Source organism: Dunckerocampus dactyliophorus, chromosome 1 (genome assembly GCF_027744805.1).
Source record: "Dunckerocampus dactyliophorus isolate RoL2022-P2 chromosome 1, RoL_Ddac_1.1, whole genome shotgun sequence".
NCBI lineage: Eukaryota > Metazoa > Chordata > Actinopteri > Syngnathiformes > Syngnathidae > Dunckerocampus > Dunckerocampus dactyliophorus.
In genome coordinates, this window is record NC_072819.1 from 20,054,102 (window position 1) to 20,076,787 (window position 22,686).

The window sequence follows — 22,686 nt, forward strand, 5'->3', positions numbered from 1 at the left end:
GTGGCAGCCCGCCACTACAAAATAAAGGCCGCCACACCTTAAAAATTAACTTGAAAACAAATAAATAATATATTGTATGAATGTACTGTATATACTGCAAATGCGACACAGATACATATATAGATTATTATTTACGCACATATTGACCACAATTAGTTTGAAAATCTAAAATATTATAAAAATGTTTCGCTGCGCTTTTTATTTTGAAAAACATACACGGGAATTGCCTCTCTGCCGTGTCGGTGCTTGCTCGTGTGGCGGCACTCTGTCCAGCACTAGCGTTTTTTGTTGACGTTCACTATGTTCCTTACCGTGCAAATAAAAAAATAGCCTGTAAAATACATAGTCAATTGACGACAGCTCTTGAGTGCTCAGTTTTGCAGTGTTTTCGGTTCATGTTCTGCTGGTTGTTGAAACATGTTAAGTAAATAAGTTAATAAATAAACTAAGTCATAAAAAAAATTGTTACGTGTCATAATAATAAAAAAAATTCCAGAAGCCGCAGCAGCACGACACAGCGGTGGCAGTCCCATGCAGCCCACCACCACAGCTTCAGAAAATCCTAGGGGAAACCCTGGTATACATTGGTTGAAATGCACATTAGTGGGAAGCAGGCTGAAGTACACATTTAATCCATTTGATCCCAGCCATAATCATCTGCCGCCACTTCCTGTCATGTTGTGTTACATAACACATAAAGATGATTGAAGCTGTGCAGTGTACTTCCTAACAGTGCTTTATAGCCTGCGGTCATGGCAGCGCCGCACTTTCAAAGTGCCTTTTTTGTGGTACCAACAAAGGGAAGAGGGGGAAAATCCACTCAGTTGGAGTGTTGGAATAGTATGTTATCTTGCCTGAAGGAATATACAATCAAAGTTAACATTTTGGATGCGGTTCCTCATGCTATTGAATGAGAAAGTGTGTCCAAACTTTTGACTGGTAGTGTAAAGGGATGTGAACGATAAGTCGATGCAACCGGATATCCAGTTTGAGGAGCGAACGATTCAGATTCACCAGTAAAAGAATCCTGTATCAATAATAATCAACCATAAATCCATAGATTAATGGAGACATGCACTGGGTATTGAGAGAGAAGAAATTGGTTGACAGTGTCTTCTAAACAACGCGAGAGCCTGGGCTACCGACGAAACATGCGTTTGAACGCCGAAGTTTGGAAGGTGTTTGGATTCATTTCAAGAAGGGTGCAGAACTTGACCAGCCAGACCAACAGAGGTGCGTATGCTAGCTAGCTAGCCGTTGTTTGAAAGCCGACGTTTGGAACGTCTTTGGATTCATTTCAAGAAGGGCGCAAACAGAATTCACCAAGCCTTGGATTATTCACCCAGTAATAGGGAATGTGATTAGGGTTTAGACCGTCGTGAGACAGGTCAGTTTTACCCGACTGGTGATGTGTTGTTGCAGTAGTAATCCTTGCTTGACCAGCCAGACCAACAGAGATTGGTATGGTAACGTTTCTGCTTTGTAACTTGATTACTTTGAAATGTTGCGCCTGGTGTGTGCTCACTATGAAACGTCTGAAACGTTGTACGATTACCATTGTTATGACATTTTGAGTATGAGATTGTTTACCTTTCCAAGCTAAAACAGCATTTTCATTGCACTCTGACAAATACTTATATTTACTTATCTTTGCTTGGAAGATACTGTATGTGTCATTATTTAAGGGGCTTTGTACTATGTATTTATTTTGTATTATGGACTGAAGGTTAAGGACTTAGATGTTTGTCATTGCACACAGTGTACAACCAAATTTAGTTTGGTGGCTCTACTTCACTTGGCAAAATTTAAGACATGTTAAAACTTCAATATTCCAAATCCAAATGTAGCAGTATAAAAATATAGATATCAGATATAGAATGTAAAATATTGATCCCATCAAAGAAAACATTTTTCATTCAGCAAGTCTTTTTTTGGTCTTTGTCTCAACAATATAAACATTTGACATGTTATTCTGTTGACTTTATTTCTGCCAGTGCCTATTGCCTATTGATGTGCTCTTTCACACATTAGAAAATACTGTAAGAATGCCACTTTCATATAATTGTCATCTTTATTTTATAATGTAAGTTTAATATCTACATCAACAAACATTAACCGTAGAATTGAATCGTATCGAATCATATAGAGTAGTTTGTAAAAAATAAATATATCCTTTTTGAATTGTATTGTAACCTTTGTATCTGGATTTGAATCGAATCGTTTATCATAAAGAGACTTACGTCCTTAGTAGTGCACAGTAAGTTGTGACCAGCTCCTAAAGCAGGGGTCGGGACCCTTTTTGGCTAATTGAGCCATGAAAGCCACATATTTAAAAATGTATTTCAGTGAGAGCCGTAAATATTTTTTAACATTGAATATAACTAAATGGGTGCATTTTTAAGAAAGACCAACAATTTTAGAATATAATAAGTCTCATAATTTATTCTTTCTATTAACATTGTTATGCTGAAGCCATCCAATAATAAATAAAATACTTCTTACTGTAAATGTGACTTCTGGTGCTGCATGGTTTTGCACCGTATTCCATATCGTTCTTTCTTTTCACCATCTTCTTCATCAAAAGGGTTGGTTCTAAAACGGTAATTTTTGCAATGGCTTTCAGAGTGGGAAAATCTGAAAGCTTGTCGATTTCTCGTAGACAGGCAATACGAGAATGATGACAGAATGATGACGTCACCGATCCACCGCCGCCTCGTCGCCGTCATGTGACCAGAAGTGAACTGTGACAATAAGCCAACATAATATCTGAATATTTCGACAGACATAACTCACCCAAGTCGACATTGTCATCATATTTTGTTGTCCTATACTCCATAATGACTCGCAGATAGTTATTCCACTTCTCAGAAGTCTAAAAGAGCCTTGAAAAGCGGAAGATGACTGACTTATGTCTTTCTTCTTCTATGGCTTGGTGTGTCACATGGTTCTACCCACGTGTTGGTCACAGCGCCACACGTAGGTGTGTCTTGTGTATTACATCGTTTTCACTCGGTGATTCGTTCCCGTCTGGATGCAGCTATTTACTAATGCGGCACAGTACGGACCCAACTTTTTTTCAACCCGCCAAAAAAAAAAAAAAAATCTCAGGAACGTTCCCGTGTGGACAGGGCCGAAAGGAGGGACGTTTACTTCTTGACCTCTCAGTGACCCAGGTAGGCCGCCGCATTATCCAGTAATGATGGTGTCTGATGCAGAAAATATCGGAGGACAGCTGGCATTGGCTCTGGCCACCCGCACTGCAGTAGAAAATGGATGGATGGATTAAAATTCATAAAGTTTTAGATTTTGTACGTTATTTTGAACACTGTGATTTCTGTAATGTTTTACTGCAGTCATCAAACGAGCCACATCTGGCTCTCGAAGCATAGTTTCCCTACTTCCTCAAGGTCTGGTTGGCTCAAAAAAATTTTTAAAGCTCAATGAGGGGAAGACAGAAGTTATCCTCTTTAATAATAGTGACCCCCTCTTGGACTTGAGCCCCATCAAGAACCAAGTCAGTTCCACAGCCACCAGCCTTGGCGCCATAATCGACGGTGATTTTAAACTTCATAAACAAATCAACGCCATAGTAAATTCCTGTTTTGATCATCTTCAGCTTCTATCCAAAGTTAAAGTTTTTATCATTGCGACATTTCGAACAAGCCGTGCACGCTTTTATTTCATCACGTCTGGACTACTGTAATGCACTATACTCTGGAATAAGCCATAAATTACTCTCTCGCTTACACATAGTCCAGAACTCTGCAGCACGGCTTTTAACAGGAACCAAAAAGAAGGAGCACATCACCCCAATTTTAGCCTCCCTGCACTGGTTGTCTCTGCGTTTTAGAATTGATTTTAAGATTTTATTGTTTGTTTTTAAGGCTTTGACTGGGCTGGCCCCTCAGTACATCTCGGACCTCATCCAAATTTACACTCCAGCATGTACATTGAGGTCCAAAGGCCAGCTCTAACAGGTGGTGCCTAAGACGAGACTTAAGACCAGGGGAGACCGCCTTTTCTGTAGCTGGCCCAAAGCTGTGGAACACTCTCCCTCTCATTTAAAAATGGCCCCCACAAAAGACAGCTTTAAGTCTCGTCTTAAAACCCACTATTTATTCTTTTAACTCGGCTTGAGTCGTGTGGTCCTCTGTGACTTCTATTCTTTTTAGTTTTAAATGTTTTTATTTATTTGAGTTTTTTCAATTTAATTTAAGCCGCACGGTGGTCTAGTGGTTAGCATGTTGGCCATGCAGTCACATGCTGGAGTTCGGGAAGACCAGGGTTCGAATCTCTGTTGGGCATTTCTGTGTGGAGTCTGTGTGTTCTCCCCGTGTGTGGGTTTTACTCCGGTTTCCTCCCACATTCCAAAAACATGCATGTTAGGTTAACTGGTGACTCTAAATTGTCCATAGGTATGAATGTGAGTGTGAATGGTTGTTTGTCTATATGTGCCCTGCAATTGGCTGGCGAAGTCAGCTGGGATAGGCTCCAGCATACCCCCCGCGACCCTACTGAGGAGAAGCGGTATAGAAAATGGATGGATGAATTTAATTTAATTTAGCACAACGTGTGCAGCACTCTGGAAACAGTGATAATAAAATGTGCTATAAAAATAAAGTGGGTTGGAGACTCGGGCCGCACGGTGGTCTAGTGGTTAGCATGATCGGGAAGACCTGGGTTCGATTCTCCCTTGGGCATTTCCGTGTGGAGTTTGCATGTTCTCCCCGTGTGCGCGTGGGTTTCTGGGTACTCCGATTCCTCCCACATTCCCAAAAACATGCAGGTGAGGTTAATTGGCGACTCTAAATTGTATGAATGTGAGTGTGAATGATTGTTTGTCTATATGTGCCCTGTGATTGGCTGGCGAAGACCAGCCCGAAGTCAGCTGGGATAGGCCCCGCGACCCTAATGAGGATGAAGTGGTATAGAAAATGGATGGATGGATGGATTGGATACTCCTGTCCAAAAGGGTTTTGCCAAAATTCACAAAATTCAAGGAAGGAGCAGTCCTGGCTTGTAGCAATATGTCCATTTAGACCAGGTGCTCACACTTTTTCAGCCTGCAAGCTATTTTTACATTGACCAACTCCCAAAGATGTATCTCCTACTAGAAACATAGAACATATATTTATGAATATACAAATGTTTAATATATTTACTACATTTATAAATATGAATATTTATGTACAGTATGTTGTGCATGTACAGGTATATCAGATGGACACACTTTTTCAGCATGCAAGTTACGAGTCGACTGTAAAACATTTAACACATATGTCAAATCTAACCGGTAAACTTTTAAACTATTATACTAAATACTAGTGATTATTATTTCACCTTCACAGTTCCAAAGTTGACAGGTAATAAAAGTAGTTGCTATCGTTCAATAGTTCACAATTCAATTCAATATGGCAATAAAGATAATTGCACATAATTCCTCAGTAATTGTGTACATAACCTGAGTACTGTATGTCAGTCAAAATAGCTGCGTAGCGTTCATTATACACACATTTCATGTATTATGTCCAGTTAGCATTTATCAAACATTACTGATATACTGTACAGGAAATGAAAATGCAGGGCTGTGCAATGTGAGCATTTCACTCGCATATGCACCTAGAAATAGATTTTGTGAGTTGAAAAAGTGAAAAGGGACATTTCACATTGTTCCTAATTTCACGTTGCTCCTAAATTTTTTCCGTGAAAAGGCGAAGCGTACAGCCCTGAAATTATCATGCAAAAGACAATGCAGCCGAAGTCAATTCAACATTTTCCAATTAATCATGAAGTAATACGTTTAACAGATACGCATTTCTATAATGGAGTTCAGGACGCAAAACAAATGAACAGATAACTTTTGTTATAGATATAGGCGTCTTAAGTTAGTTTATCTGTAATCAAAATAATAAAGATGAAAGTTGCATCTCTGTGTGTAGCATGAGATGTCTTTTCACCACGACATGTTAGCCGTAAGGGAGCATAATGTCAGCTGACCTAATGTCAAATGACACCCACACTAGCTTTGCGATCTACTAGCAGCTCGTGATCAACATAATGGGCTCCCCTGGTTTAGACACTCCGTGCACTGATTTCAAGAGCGTTCTGATTTGACGTTGAAAAGAAGTTCTGTTTCATCCCCGAATGCAACATCGTGTCACATAATGAATGAGAACATGTGGAATGTTTTCTCTCCACTTTGCTGCTATCCTCTCCAACTACACTGCAGCTTTTGAGACTTGTACTACTTGTAGTCTAAAGTGGCTTGTGCTGCAAATGAAGGAAGCAGCTGTCATTTATACTGTAAAACTGGGGTGAAATGGTTGGGTTTTTTTTGCATGTTCTAAATATAGCTTTTTGTTTGGTTACTGCAGGTGATGTGACAGTTCATGCATGCATGTGGAGTCTAACAGAGCGATCAACAGTGGATGTTCAGTGAAGTGCCAAATATTTGTCTCTTCTTTCCGGATGCTTGCAAGTTTTTTGCTGACCACTTTACCATAACCTCAAAATTCTAATGCCTCTTGAAGGTTGTAAAACTTGAAATTCAACTAAAATTTTGGAAAAAAAAAATACTCTGCCTCTAAAGCGAGGAAAACTCCAGTGTTTGGAATGTCTGCATATGTTGTAAGACTTCAGATCAGTGAGCAGCTAAAGATTAATTCCACCATTGCTTTTTCTTTGTTTTGTTGTGATGCCACCACAGAAGGGTGCCATTGACGGCAAAGAGGAAAAATATGATGCCAACCACCAGAAGTGAAACCTCTTTGGATGTGGTGGTAGCATAGCAAAGAATATGGTGCTATCTGTCCTGGTTGCTGAGTACAGTAAGTTGAGAATGCGCAGTACATGTTGGAATTCACGTCTACTCTCCCTGATGCTGGCAGCACCCTTGCAGCGTTAGACCATGATGTTAGCACCACCGCCACGTCATCCTTGACTGTAGTGAAACACAACTAGCTTACCAGCATGTGTTGCCATTTAGACAATATTGGCTGTGTGTTGAGTCATTTTCAGTGGACAGTAATTCTATACTGCTCTATATACACACTGGCTACTATAAAATATATCAAAGTTTCATGGCATTTTTTTACATTACATTTCACTTCATTGACCTTTGAAAATATAAATAAAATTGTTGTTGAAATGTGAGGGGTGTACTCACTTCTGAGCGCTAGTGGTAATGCCTAAATCGTAAATAAATAGTAGATTGGCAAAAATAAGGTGGTTATGAAACCATTGTAGCATAAATTATACACCAAGCCCAAGCCATTCCTGCAACTTGCCGACTGATAGATGCAGATTACAGGGATTTGTAGGGATCTGGAATGTCTCCTTCGGTTAGATTCATGAAACAATTCCAATTCCCTGGAAGTGTGTGTTATGTAATTGGTTGTGTAAGATTATGCAAGTTGGCTGGCAGGTAAACCTACTGTGTCTTTGTCCCACATCTTAGTGGGAGTTTGTGTTGTTCAAAGCTTTTTAATGTTATTTTATCTTGGATAACTACAATAGAGCTTCCTTTTTATGCTACTTTTATATAGGTAGTAGCTTTTTTCATACAGTCATACACACTCTCTTTGCTGCAGCGATCTCTGACTTATTGCCCTCATTCTCCTCTCAGACAGCATTTGTTGTCTAATATGCTGAGAAGTAAATAGAGGAGACCCTCATTCTTCTTTGTTGTTGTTTGTTAGCGTGTCTCATTTCTTGTATCGTGTTCAATGTGGGGCGATTTTCACAGTTTTCTTTCAACTTTCCTTGTCCTTTCTCTGCTTTGTGGGGCAGCTTAGAGCTCTGCCCCACACTGTCAAGGAAACATCATCGTAAATTATAATGCGTAAACGCATTCACACAAAAATAACTGATGTTTATGATTTTTTGGTTTAAGTATGAGGCCATGGGGTACACATGATTGTCAGTTGAATTCTACGTAGCAACAAGCAACCACACAAACATGACACGACCTTTCTTTCAGGTGTGTTGCGGCGATGCTGAGATAGCAGAGGCCCGCACAAAACAGGATGACTGAAGAGCAGCAGCAGCTGAATGGCCAGCGAGTAATCTGCTACATCACAGATGAAAAGGAAGAGAACAGTGGAGATGATGATGAAGACTATCATATACATGGTAAGTCCACAAGATGAAATATCAACAACATTGCTTTTAGAAACAAACATGCCACATGAAATATGGTAATGGTTATGGTTAGGGATGAGCGAGTACACCACTATCTGTATCTGTATCTGTATCTGTTCACCCATCTAAATTATCCATATCTGTACTCGGAGTGGGCGGAGCATGAAACGGGCATGGGCGTGGTTTAACCAGAAATGGGTGGGGCTTAAATTGGTACATTGTTTTAAGTCTGAAATTGACATGGATTGATCACAAGTTGGTATATTTATTGTTTATTATTCAGCTATACGTAAGAGGGAAATAATGTGTCAGCCTTGTTCACTGTATTTTTCTCAAAAGCACCACGTTCAGTACTACGAGCAAAGTTTTCCAACTGACTTTATATCACCAGCCAAATTAGAAGCAAGCAGACGAAAAAAAAACCCTGGCAGTGACTGATGCACGAGCCACATACCGCTGTCTTGTGAAACAAGTTTAAGATTGCAGCGTGCACACTGCATCGTATTGAGACGGGTGTAATATTTGACCACGCTTATGTATATAATGTAGTGTGATAGCCAAACAGGCAGAATGTTAGATGCAGCTCTTGTGAAGGTGTACCTAATGTTGTGGCCAGTCAGTACAGGTTACTGTTACCACTGTCTGTGTACTGCCAACTGAAATGTAACAAAATTCTTATTGTAGGTAGCACGCCTGTTTTATGATGACTTGATGGAATAAGACAAAAATACATTTCAAGGAAAAAAGCAGTCATGCTACCTGAACTGAGTTACATAAGTGACAGACGCAACACAAGCCTGCACAGGTGTAAATGATTCACGGATCAACTCCTCTGTGGCTCCAGCCTGCACAGTCTGTCTTGGGATGGGCGTTCGCTGTGTGTGACTGGCGCATCATAGACCGTGGTGAGTGAATGCATAATGAGGATTTTCTTTAATCACGATTAGCGATGAAGAGATGTACTCGTTTCATGCTCGTATTTGTCAAAAATGGCTCATCCTTATTGCTATGTTGTGATTAATTGTATTGAAAGCGTTTCTCAGATCCATAAATACTGCAGCTGCACACTTTCTGCCGTCTACAGCGTTGGTCATTTTCTTGGTAATGTCAATCAGTGCCATGGACGTTGAAATGTTAGCTCTGTATCTGTACTGATTGTCCGCGAGTAATTTATTCTTGATAAATTTGTCCAACCTGTTGGTGAATAACTTTTCAGTAATTTTGGAAAATTGTGGAAACTAGATGATAGTTTGTAAATTAATGTTTGTCTCCATTTTTGAAAATTTAAACTACTTTAGCTGTTTTCATTTTGTTTGGAAATGTACCCGTCTTAAATGAAATTTTACTGATGTATATCAGCGGTTCTGCTATCTGCTATCTTTAGTTTGATGAATTATAAATCTACTGTATATATTTTTTTCTTCTTACAGGCATTTGTAATCAAAGTCATGAGTGAAGATATTATCAATTAGGGTGGCACAGTGGTCCGTACTTGGTCTGGTGATTTTAGGATTTAGGACTGAAACGATACATTGTATCTATGAAGTAATCTATTATCTTGTTCTTGTGTGGATTTAGAAGATCAATACTGAAGTCTCCGCATACGAACATTATTTTTTGCCTGATGTCTGTGAAGGTTGCTTTGATCCAGTCCTCGAACATTTCGATGCTTGACTTAGGTGTTCTACATAAACAACTTATTAGTAAATTTTTTCTTTTTTTCCCCTTTACATATTGTGATTGTTAAACATTCAAGTTTGTTATCAATAGCACATGACATGCTCTTTACCATTTTGTAGTTCAGATGTTTGTCCACACCTCCTCCACTTTTGTTATTCCTGTTAATGCAGATCATTTCCTAACCTTCCAGCTTAAGGTCCATGCCCTTGTCCGCATCAATCCAAGTTTCTGAGATTGCGATTACTTTGAAGGGTTCCTTGAATTGATTAAAATATTGTCTGATGTTGTTACTTCCACCCGAACTCCCCGAATCGGCGTCTGTTTCTTTTCTCCTTGGCACTGTTGTTGTTGCTGCCATTGCTAAGTGACCACCATGCAGCGGTAGGCCTTTTCAAGCCTTGCAATGGTCGTTGATTCTTATTCTTCTTCTTCTTTATCCCGGCGAGTTCGTACCTCTCACCAGTCCAAGTTGAAGCCCGAGATATCAGCACACACTTTACAAAGTGTGATCAAGAAGTCGCCGTTAGTTTAGAACTGCAGCAGTGTTTCTGAGCAACTGCCGTGCGGCGGCTAGCCTGTTAGCTTGCAGCGGCAGCGCTTGCTATTTGTTTATTCCGACGAATTCGTGTCTCTCACCAGTCGGAATTGAAGCCGAAGTTGTTAGCACCCTTTTCTGGTTTGTGTGGCTAGGAAGACGGCATATTGTGTTGCTGCTCGCTTGCCGGCCGTGGTGGTGTGCGTGGGCCGTGTGGGCGCGGTTCCCGCTGTTCTGGTGGCGGTCGGGTCTGCCTTGGGGCGTGTGGCTGGTCCGTGGTGTTTGGCGGTTTGGGGTTGGCGCTGTGGACGCTACCTCCGGTGGGGCTCCGGTGTCGGGGGCATTGGGGGTATCGCCTATGGGGGGTTGGATGGGCCGGACTGGGCATCCTGGCGGGCCGGGTAGGGCCTGTCGTGTGCCTCGCAGCCTGTGGCTCGCCCGAGCCTGGGCTGTGAAGGGTGGCCAGTCGGTCATGTGTCCTTGGTCCCCCCCTGCTCGGTTTGGGTGGTGTTGGGGCGTGGGCATGTGGTGCCCTCGTCCTTCCTGTTCCGCTGCACCACCTGTGTGTGTCTATATTTGCGTCCGTGCGTATGTGTGGGTGCTTTTATTTATTTATTTATTTTAGTTATATATTTTGGGGCGAGGGGGCATACAGGGGTCTGCTCCGTGGGGTCAGGTGCTGGGCGATACATCTCTGCCACCCGGGCCTCCGCCCTTGCCTCGTCCCTGGGCGGGGTGGTCCTGGGTGCGGGGGTCGGGCGGGTGGTGGCCCCGGCTCCGCCCCCTGGGGGTGGCAGTGGGAGGGGGGATTGGCGCTTCTGGCGTAGGCGGGCTTCTTTCTGGTTGTGGGGGCGTCTCTGGGCCTGCCTGGGTGTGGCCCCCGGTGCTCGTCTGCCTTTGTGGGGTGTGATCTCTCGCTGGTCTCGTGGATTGGCCGTCCTCCGGCCCGCCGGCGCCCTGTCTTTGATTGGGATTACCTCCCTGCAGCCCCTTGCTGGTCTTCATGTGGGGAGGGCTCTCTGGGCTGGCTCTTGGGGCACTGATCTTTGGGCTGCCTGGTGTTATTAGGTGTTATTACGTTGTTGGTTTTATTACAGCAACGGTGATGTCAGCAATATGATTATATAGTTTTTACAATGATGTGCATTACAGTTATTGTCACTCTGCTGACTATCATAGTTAATCATTTCATTACTACAATTATGTGTGACTGTTTCAATGCAGTATTATCGTTGTGATCACTACCACAGTTAATCATTTCATTACTACTATTAGGTGTGACTGTTTCAATGCAGTATTATCGTTGTGGTTGTTGATATTATCTTGTCTTCTTGTATGTTTCTGTTGTTGTCACAATTGTTGTTTCTGCTGTTGTCCTTGTCTCTATCTTTTTTTTTTGTGTGTGTCCCCCCCGGTTTTCTTTTCTATTCTTCTCTGTCCCCTCCTTCTCCGGTCCGGTCGCTCCAAATTTGCTTAATAACAAGCATCAAAGTCAAATAAATTCTGTATAACAGGGGAAGTGTATATCACACTTCTGTATATCACACACTGGCAGAGTAAATCTGTTGAGCACTTGAGGGCATTTAGATCTACAATTCTATCTGCCTTAAAGGCTGGACAAGACAGGGGGAAATTTTTTTTTTTTTTAAATAAAATAAAAAAAAAAAAAAAGGAAGACGGCAAATTGGTTTAAAACTCCGGTAGCAAAAACTGATTTCTTACTATAAAACATCCTTTCCGAAACACAGGAAATGACGATGGTGTGAATATGAAAAGAAAATTGTGACCTGTTGTTGATGAGATGCTCACTTACTACTGTAATACCACTAATAACTACTATTACCCTAGGTCTAATAATAAGTAATTAACTTATAATGCATTAGGAAAAATGAAAACAGAATGAACCCGTTCCTGTGTTAAACTATTGCAATTATAAAGGCTTTATTCACTGTACAGGCAATGTTTTAACATTTTTACAGTTTCAACTGCCATACAAGTGTAAAAAGAAATGAACCATTGTTAATTTAAAAATGTAAAAAATAAACTGTAACACTCATTTGTAGCTCTAATGACAGATGGCAAAGGTGCGATGAAGGTGAGTGCAGTTTTTTAAAGTAACATTTTTTATAACAGATTTTTGTTACTCAAGTGTATTAATAAGTTCATAGTAAAACAGAACACAACCAAACACTACTACATGCCTATGTTTTGATACCAAGTGATGGTGATTGGAATTGCGAAATGACCATGTCAACAATGCTCTGACAACTAAGGGTGCGTGCACCTGAACCAAATAGGAGATGCAAAATTAGCAGCAGGTGCGAGATAAAAATATAAAACATGAAAACGGTGAGCCTCCGGGGGTCGACCGGGAAGGCATGAAAGGCGGAGCCAGCGGAGCACCCCCGGGAGTCAGCCGGGACGTCACGAGAGACTGAGCTGGTGGAATGAGGACCCCACTGGAAGCTTGGCCGTCGAAGGACTGGAAGGGCAGCTGCAGCTCGTGCGGCATTGACGCATGTGACCAGGAGAGCAGCTTGGATGGCCATGAAGTGGGTGCAGGAGCTGGAGGCCACTTGTAGTTGACTTGGCGTGGAGTAGAGGCAAGAAGCGTCTCGGCCTGACGTGGAGGCGAGGAAGCGGGAAGTGTCCCGGCCTGTCGTCCCGACCATCCCCCTCTGCTACAGGCGAGATGGACAGCTGGACATACTAGAAGGCGGATCCCAGACGCCGTTCTCCACCAAAACTAGGACTCGGGATGAGCTGAGGCAGACTTGGAGCAGGGTCAGTGGCTCCACCCACTCTACTCCCCCGACCTCCGACCGGAACTGCAGGGGGCCTCAGGAACGGTGCCGGGACGGGCTTGAGGAAACGTGGGGTGTGCTTTGGGAGGGGTCTGTGGCTTGTTGAGCCGAGATGTGGGAGTGGGAGGAGAGCTACCGTAAAGCACCGTGTATAAACCACACCCGTGTATTAACCGCACCCCCATTTTCAGGCTCACGACGGTGAAAAATTTTTAGTTCATAAATGCTTGCCAACTCTTTCATCTCAAATCAACATGCGTAAAGGTACTAAGCAATTTCAAAAAGAAGAAGAAAGGAGAAATCTGAACTTCGGCATCTAGATCTTTAATATTATGGCTACGCACAGATTAATAACAATAATAATAATAATAATAATAAAAATCAAAATAAAGAAATTTGCAATTTTCAGGGATGTTTTGATATCTTATCTTTCATTGCTTCTCTTTTTCTCTCAAAGCCAAAGAAGTCTTCCTCATCAGATGAATCATTGAATACTGCACGTAGCTCGTCGTCTGAGTCGGTCAATGTTTTAATGGAAGGTTAGGTTAGCTTCAGTGTATATAGAGATCGTTTCACTGTGTGAAAATACAGACAGCCGTCAGATAAGTTACAAAGAAATTGTAACTGTACAGCAGAGGGCGCTAAAGTCAAAGCAACTGTCTGACCCACAGACGGCTATTCTAAAATGGACTTGTAGTCACTTTCTGCGTCTGGTCACAGACCTGTCATCGTGTATAAACCGCACCCCGATTTTTTGCTTCTTACCAGTGGAAAAAAAGTGCGGTTTATACACGGTGCTTTACGGTAACCGCTTGGTGTTGCACGGGGGTCAATGTGGAAACCGTGGAGGACAGCATGGACTTGGAGTGCCTTGGCGCAGGAATTGTAATGCAGCCCACCTCTTGACTTTGCACTGGGAGCAAGACGGGAGATGAGGTGGGCGGCAGGAACTTGAAACACCTTGGCGAGGGAATTGGAACGTGGCCCGCCTCTTGGCTTAAGACGGGAGATGAGAAGGGTGGCGGAAACTTGAAACGCCTTGGTGAGGGAATTGGAACGCATACCTTTTCTCCGGAGGCAACGGGGATCCGAAAATGGTGGACAGCTGGAGTTTGGCATGCTGACGTGAGACGGAAGCCGTCGGTAACTGCACAGTGGGCCGGCACTCAACTGCAGCGTGAGAATGAAGTTGCAGCTTGGCTTGGCGAGGAGGAACTGAGCAGCTTCACCACTTGACGCCATGAAGTCCTCACTGGAGCCGGCCGAGACTTGCGTCGGCGTCGCAGACAGTCTGGTGTGTCCCGTCCCGGATTCACTCACGCCAAAGGAACGAGCGTGCAGTCCGGCCCACACACCATGTCCTCCAGTTCCCATGGCGAGACCACCAAATCTTCGTCCGGCATCGCTTAAAAGACCTGCGTGGTCCAGAAGTCACTCTCCGCGAGGTCGTTTTCTGGTCGGAGAATTCTGTCAGGTTGAGGTGGCGACCCCAGTATGCAGAGAGCAGGACCCAAGTGCAGGTAAAAGTACATCTTTAATCATTTACGGCTTCTGTGCAACAACCCACACACAAGAGCAGTGTAAACAGTCGACAATGCTCCGACAACTAAGGGCACACGCAACTGAACTAAATAGGAGATAACGAAATTAGCAGCAGGTGCAAAGAGAAAAAGGTAAAACATGAAAACACAGAACTGAGCAAAACAGAAAGTCAAAGTAAAATAACACTATCCAAACAGGAACTAGGGCATAAAAAGGCAACATAAACAAATTGTCACGTGGCTAGCTCACGGATCGTGACAAAGTGCCATTTTCAACTGTTATACCCCCAGTTTTGGGTGTTGTCTTTGAAATAAACAAGCAGCAGTACAGTACAGTCGTTCCTAGTTTATCGTGGTGAGTTGGCTCCAGATATGACTGCAGTAAGTGAATTTCTGCAAAGTTGGATTCAATATGAATAAATTGAATATTTTTGTAGTTACAGCATAAACAACCTGTTTATGACTTTCTAAATACGTTTTTTTTAAACACTATTAGAGCCCTGTAGACATGAAATAACATCCCTACAGGCACCTTTACACTCCTATTATTCTTTGCGTACACAACATTGTGCAACACTAATGAGCAGACTACAGGATCACAGCAGGAACATGTTCGCCGCTCATAGCATATTGCATCATGTCGAAAATGACATGGCTGACTCCATGCAAGATATTTTAATTTAATGTCATGTCTCATCAATGTAACATGTAACAGACTATAGTCAACCATGTAACAGCTATCATAAATTAATACATTTTTGAAAAACTGCGCTAGAGCGAGGGGGTGATGTTCGAACCACAATGTAGCGAGGGACAACTGTATACAAGTGACCACAACTTAGCAATGCTTTGGTCTTATTCTGCATCTCAACTCCTCCAAACGGGCTCATCTTCACAGTGTGTGTTACATAACCCAATGAATCATCTATTAGTTTTTATTATGGTGCTGACTCACGTTGCTGACATTTTAGAAAAGCTTGTGGTTTATTAAATGGTTTGAGTGTAAAACCTTTCTTTTGTTTGGTGAGACACCTTTTCAGCTGTTTTTTCACACAAACACTGAGACTAAAGACTGTTGTTTATGTTTAAAATCTTTGAATTTCCCTTAATACTTAGTGTGTATGTGCATACTGTTTGGGATTTTTGTCTGGTTATATTGGTTTTGCTTTCTTTAGGGCAAAATAGAGTTGTTGTTTTTAGGAATTTGATAAGGAGTTTGCTTGACAATTGCATTCTTTGAAGCACAGAGCTCTGCCGAGGCTGAAGAATACGTATTTGCATCTCCACTTAATTGTGCATTATTGTATAATTAAATGTAAAATGAGTGTGCAGGGAACTTCTCCCCATTTTCCGCGTGGGGTGTGCTCATTCTGTTGTATCGCTTCCTGGTTCTCCCTGGTGTACGTCTACAGTCGTGTGACAAAATTAGGACACCTAATTAGGACACCCGTGGTCTTAAGTTTATTCACATGACTGTAAATTATGTTTGTGGCCCTTCCTGTGGGTCACGGTCAAAATGGTTTGGAAAACATGCTAGCATACATGCAACACAGATATCCTCAGTTTTATTATCAGTAGGCAAATAGTCAATGCCTTTATGGCCAGTTAGTTGGTAAGTCCGACAAAAACGTTTTTCTTGATGGGGGCCATGTTTTTGTTAACTAATCTTGCCAAATTTCACAGACATGTGGTGGTCGATCCCCAAAAGATGTGTACCAAATTATCTGGTGGTTTGACTGAACACACAAACGTTACTGTGGGTGTCAAGTCAGTCTGACTTTTGGGGTCAAACTTTGGGGCTTAGTAACAGCGCCACCATGTGATGTATTTGTCAAGATTATAACTGCACAAGCAACACTGTAGGGGTGTGCAGTAGTTCGGGAGTACATTGCCCCATGGGGTGCCCTGATTCACCAAATAGCAATGTTACGTCAGAGTGGGGACTGTGGAGTGGCTATAAACTGTTGCCATCACTGAATCATCATTGGCTATCTATAAAAGAGAGGTTGTTATGTTTGTTACCAAGGCCTGGGAACTCACTCTCAGCATGCGCACCCCATATGATGCTACCATGGATGTATGCATTAGTGTGTCATCAACCTTTAGAAAGGGTGGTTTTCAAAATGTTGGCCCCTAAAACAACATGAATAAAAATAATATGTGAGAAATCAGTAATCATGCAACAAAAAAGGCTTGGGGTTGTTGTGTCTTGACACTTCACTGCCTTGGCTTATAAAACATTTTACCTCTTTGGTTGCTGTTTTGCGACACTTTGCATAACTGTCCCTGCATGTGTGTTTGCACATGCTTGTATGTTTGCGTGTGCGTGTTCCTGGATGGGCATTTATTTCCCTAAACCCGGAAAGAGGATGAAGCGTTAATTAGAAGTTTGCAATATTTGGAGAGAGGCTGTTATTTCCCAAATTTGAAATGCAATTATATATTAAACAACCCTTATAATGATATGGAGTGCACAAGAAAACAGAAAGGAAAAGCTAGCTCTTGACCACACGAGCTTTTTATTAAGAAATATGTTGTACAACACAGCAGTAACAGAACCAATGTACCAATAGCAATAAGACGCGTGTGTCAAACACTTGAGTTTCACACCAACAGCTGAGTAGCAACATTTTAAAGTGCATGCAGAGGTTGATAAAGTCGCTAGATGATGATTACTCATGCTTCAAATGCAGCTACTGCCATCCTGTGGCGTTAATAAAAAAAACAACATCAGGAGGTTACCTACAGCCACAGCTGTTAATGTCAATGTTTTGTAGACCATGCTACCCAAAGACTATAAAAATGTTAATTGAATATTGGTTTTAATTGGAGCATTTACATTGTTATTGTTATTATTATTGATATTATTAGTTAGTTTGCAGGATTACGCAAAAAGGATTAAAAGCATTGTGAAGCAAGGGTGCTTCCGCCCTGCGACACTCTTAGGCATCTTCTTCTCGCTGCTGCTTCGCTGCGCCATTTGGCAGTTTGAAGATGGCATCTTTCTCCACACTAGGAGTGACAGCAACCTCTTCAACCTGGCACGCCTTCGAGTGAAGGCGAAGGTATGCAAAGTCCTCATCAGGGAGATGTTTTTTGCAGACGACGCCGCCCTAACTGCCCACACTGAGGAATCACTGAAGCAGCTTATCACCAACTTTGCTGATGTCTGTACCGAGTTTGGTCGTACCATTGGCCTTAAGAAGACCAACGTCATGTACCAAAACGTCAGCAACACTCCTCAAATCTCCATCGATGACCACACCTTTGAGGTTGTTGACAGCTTCACCTACCTGGACTCAAACATCTTCAGCAACCTCTCTCTGGATGTTGAACTGAATGTAAAGTGTAGAATGTGGGGGTGAGGGGGGTGCAGGCTGAACACCTTCCCACCTGTGTTACCTCAGATGTCTCCTCACCTGGCAAGATTGCTTCACCGACAAGGACGCCTTGGCCCAGGCCACATTCCAAAGGATATTCTGTATAGCGAGTTGGCCACTGGCTCCAGACCTACAGGATGGCCCGCATTGAGTTACACAGAAGCGTGACCTGAGGACAGTCGGGTCTAGCAGACCTGGAAAAGCATCAGACCATTGGTGACCAGTTGGTGGATCACTGTGAAGGCCGACATCGAAGAAGCAGAACTGAGGAGAGAGACCAGATGGGAAAAACAGTGGCTCAGGAGACAGCAGAGACTAGATTCAGCACCCAGGCCACCACATTTATCTGCAGCAATTGTAGCAGACTCTGCCTGTAAAGGATTGGACTGTACAATCACAGTAGGGTTTACAACCTTACCACAGACTAATCCACAGCGCAATTACTATAGTCTTCCAAGACTGACAGATGCCAAAAAGGTTGCAGGATTGCAAGAACTATTGAACTGCTTTGCAGACACACAAAAGCCCATCGGTATTAGCTTCTTGTGGTACTTACTATTTGATGGAAAGGGAAACACAGTATGGATTATTGTTCTTTTAGTGCACATACAGTATATCTTAAATTCACCAAGACATTGTTTATTGGTCAGGTAAAGGGATTCACATGAAGGAAGCAGTAAAGGATTTCATTTGTATGTTTTTTTTCTCCCCATCCTCATGTTGCTTATCTGTTTTGCTGTTGTGACATCATCATCGCCACTCTCCACCATCTATTGCGTCCGTCCTGTCGTTGCTGTGACAACTGTCACCAGGATGCCACCCCCAATCACAATTGCTCCCCGGCGGCTCGACCATTCCTTCTTGTTTTTGAGACCTTTTTTCATTGTAACACTGTTTGAGCTTTCCATTCATGTTTTCCTTATTCCACTTTTCAGTGCGCACATTTTAATTTGTTCTTCTAAATTCCCATTTTTTTTCCTTTTTAATCTCCTTTCGTGTACACACAATGGGTGTATGGTTTTTTGTGCTCAAATTAAATAAAGCCAAATAAATTGATAATATTAAATATGACATAATTAATTTAAATGTGTACATTTACTAAATGATCACATCATTCCATTGTGCAACATAATATGAAATAATTATGCTGAATTGTAATTAATAATAAAATGAATTTTTTTGTAAGTGAATCAGGTATAAATTAATTATGGCTATAAACAAAAAAGTCAAAACAATTAATGGCAAATGTATTCACATTTTAATTGAATAACGCGCAACCAACACTTGAGATTGAATTAACAGGAGGTGAACCTTTTCTGCTCTCATTTTCAATATTCAATACATTTTCAATAAAAGTACAGTAAGTGCAACCAAGATTTCAACAGTAGGTTTACGCGCTACTTCTGCTTTTGTTGTTCAACATAAAAATAATACAGTATTAATATGAAAATAAAGTACAGTCAACATCGCTTTAGATTGAATTAACAGTCGGTTTACCTGCTACTTTTGCAACATAAATACCTTGCGTAGGAATGTTACAACATTTTGAAATATCAAGTGATTTCTGTGATTAATTATATCTGATAAAACATGACTTGAACTTTAATTTAATATGTCATTCACTTCTCTACCCCAAGTATTAAACAAGTTAGAGCAAATTTCATACCGAGAAATATTGTCCGATAGTGTCGGTGTCAGTGGAGCCCCTCCATGAATCACCACCTTACCGTGGTGGAGGGGTTTGTGTGCCCGAGTGATCCTAGGAGCTATGTTGTCTGGGGCTATATGCCCCTGGTAGGGTCTCCCAAGGCAAACAGGTCCTGGGTGACAGGCCAGACCAAGAGTGATTCAGAAGACCTTCATGAACAAACACAAGAGGAAAGACCGCACCTCGCCCGGACGTGGGATACCCGGGCCTCACCCTGGAGCCAGGCTTGGGGGAGGGGCTTGCAGGCGAGCGCCTGGTGGTCGGGCTCTCACCCGTGGGGCCCGGCTGGGCTCAGCCCGAACAAGCCGCACGGGATCTCCCCCCACCGTAGACCAACCACCTGCGGGGGCAAGCATAAGGGTCTGGTGCATTGTGCTTTGGGTGGCGGTCGAGGGCGGGCACCTCGGCGACCTGGTCTTCGGCGGCCAAATCTGGTTCTTGGGACATGGAATGTCACTTCTCTGGCGGGGAAGGAGCCCGAATTTGTGAGAGAGGTTGAGACATTCCCACTAGATATAGTCAGACTCACCTCGACCCACAGTTTGGGTTCTGGATCCAAACTCCTCGAGAGGGGCTGGACCTTGTTCTACTCTGGAGTTGCTGCAGGGGAAAGGCGGCGAGCTGGTGTGGCCTTATTAATAGCCCCCCTGCTCGGTGCCTCTGTGTTGGAGCTATCCCCGGTTAACGAGAGGGCCATTTCCCTACGCCTTTGGGTTGGGGAAAGGGTCTTGACTGTCGTTTGTGCGTACGCGCTGAAAGGCAGTTCAGAGTACCCAGCCTTCTTGGAGTCCATTGGTGACTCCGTCGTTTTGCTGGGAGACTTCAACACCCATGTGGGCAATGACAGTGTGACCTGGAGGGCGCGATTGGGAAGAACGGCCTATACCGCTTGTCGTCGTCAGGGTCACGGGTAAACTGGAGCTTTTACCAGCTGACTTCCGGCAAGAGGTGGGGTACACCCTGGACTGGCCGTCAGCCAGTCACAGGGCACATATAGACAAACCACCATTCACAGTCACATTCCCATCTGCGGACAATTTAGAGTCTCCAATTAACATAACATGCATCATTTTGTAATGTGGGAGGAAGCTAGGGTACCCAGAGAAAACCGAAGCAAAGACAGGGAGAACATGCAAACTTCACACAGTGATGCCCAAACGGAGATTTGAACCCTCGATCTCCTGACAGTGCAGCCAACATGCTAACCACTCGTACACCGTGCAGGCCATATTTATATTTATTTACAGTGTATCAGTGGTGTACAATCAGGGCCAGCAAGGTCTTTACAACTTCAATTCTGTTTGTTCCATGAAATTGTATTACAGTGGTGTGAAAAGTGTTTGCCCCCCTTCTTGATTTCCTTTTTTTTTTGCCACACTTAAATGTTTCAGATCATGAAACAAATTTAAATATTAGTCAATGACAACACAACTGAACACAAAATGCATTTTTTAAATAAAACTCTTTATTATTAAAGGGATAGTTCAGATTTTTTGACATGAAGTTGTATGACATCCCTATCAGCAGTGTGCTACATCAACAGTGACTTACCCCCCTACTTGTTCCCACAAGTCCAGTTCTGGTCGGATTTCCGTGATGAGGAACGTAGTTCTGCTTAGTTGCTGGGTCATTTAAGTAAAGAGTTTGGCTTTTCAAAACAGTATGCGTTCAAAAGAGTAATACATTTGCATCATAGAAATGCTTCCTCGGAAATGCCTCATCAGACCTGACAAAACGCTCGCCGTTATATTGGTCTCCCGCCATATCCCTGCGCACTGTCGCCTCTTCATTCTTGTGTATGTGATGAAGACGCTTGCGTCTTCTTCCGTGACGGAGCGCCACGGCTATCTTGTTTACGTGTGTGTTCCACAGCTAGGCGGCCCACAGTAACATCGGCACATTTTCATCCTAATACATTAAATACTGTACATTAAGAAAATAAGCATATTCCAGACTTGGTTTGTATTGGTGATGAATCATGATTAATTAATTTTAAAACTGTGATTAATCTCATTTAAAATTGTAATCATTTGACAGCCCTAGTAATTAGATAAATATTGATTATGGACTGCGACGTATATAGTGTAGATGGCATTGCCTTAACTCTATCACCGAGCCGTTCTATTTACACTTGTTCCATTTGGCTGAGCGACAACTTTACAAGCACCGGCGATTATCAGTAGTTGCTAGCAGACGTTAAAGTCAGGCACATCGGTGACTATGTATTGGAAGAAAAAGGGTTAAGTGAGTGTCTTGCTTCATTAATAATGGTATTGTGGCGGCCGTAACTCCGCTTCATAACACGTAACACTTCATGCGCAGAAGAGATCTGTGTCAACAATTTATCGTCATGGTCGCTATATTTATCGAGTGAGGGTGCGCATTAAAAGTAAAAAAGACAGGGAGTTTTGAGTTTTTCTTGTGTCATGCATTTATTCGGTAATTAAATAGTAGCGATCAATAAAGATTAAGTATCTGCTGCGTGAGCGGGAGGGAAGTGCCACCTCTGAGTGTGCGGCTGCAGTGCAATGCAGGTCTGTAAGCTCTAAAGCCTCCACAATGCAACCTGACCCCTGACTAGGGTTGGACGAAATATCGATATTTGTAACATATTGATATTTACTTTAAGTACGATATCAAAAACAACCATATTGTTCATATCCATATAGACTGGAATTGCGCTGTATCTCCCCCATCTCTTTGCACTGTGTGTGAGCGCCTGGCTGCCCCCCTCTGTGCATGCAAGAGGAGGGAGGAGGGGTGGAGCAGAAGCCTGGCTGCTTAGTTGAAGCGACAGCAGCTGCGGTGGAAGAAGACTCTAATACTCCGTTGTAGCTCAGTCATTTGGAGATTTGTTTTTCAATCTATATATCAAACATACACCAAATCAGTCTGCATG

At 42.6% G+C, this 22,686-nt stretch overlaps 1 protein-coding gene across 2 annotated transcripts in view; it reads left to right on the plus strand.

Annotated features, from left to right (window-relative positions):
* The window catches only part of LOC129194582 (helicase ARIP4-like), a 112,819-nt gene that overhangs the window by 19,362 nt on the left and 70,771 nt on the right, over window positions 1–22,686 (plus strand). For both annotated transcript variants that reach the window (XM_054799767.1, XM_054799766.1), the window contains exon 2: window positions 7,979–8,130. In XM_054799767.1, the coding sequence (XP_054655742.1) occupies window positions 8,025–8,130 (106 nt within the window). In that variant the 5' untranslated portion in view covers window positions 7,979–8,024. The remainder of the gene's footprint in view (window positions 1–7,978; window positions 8,131–22,686) is intronic.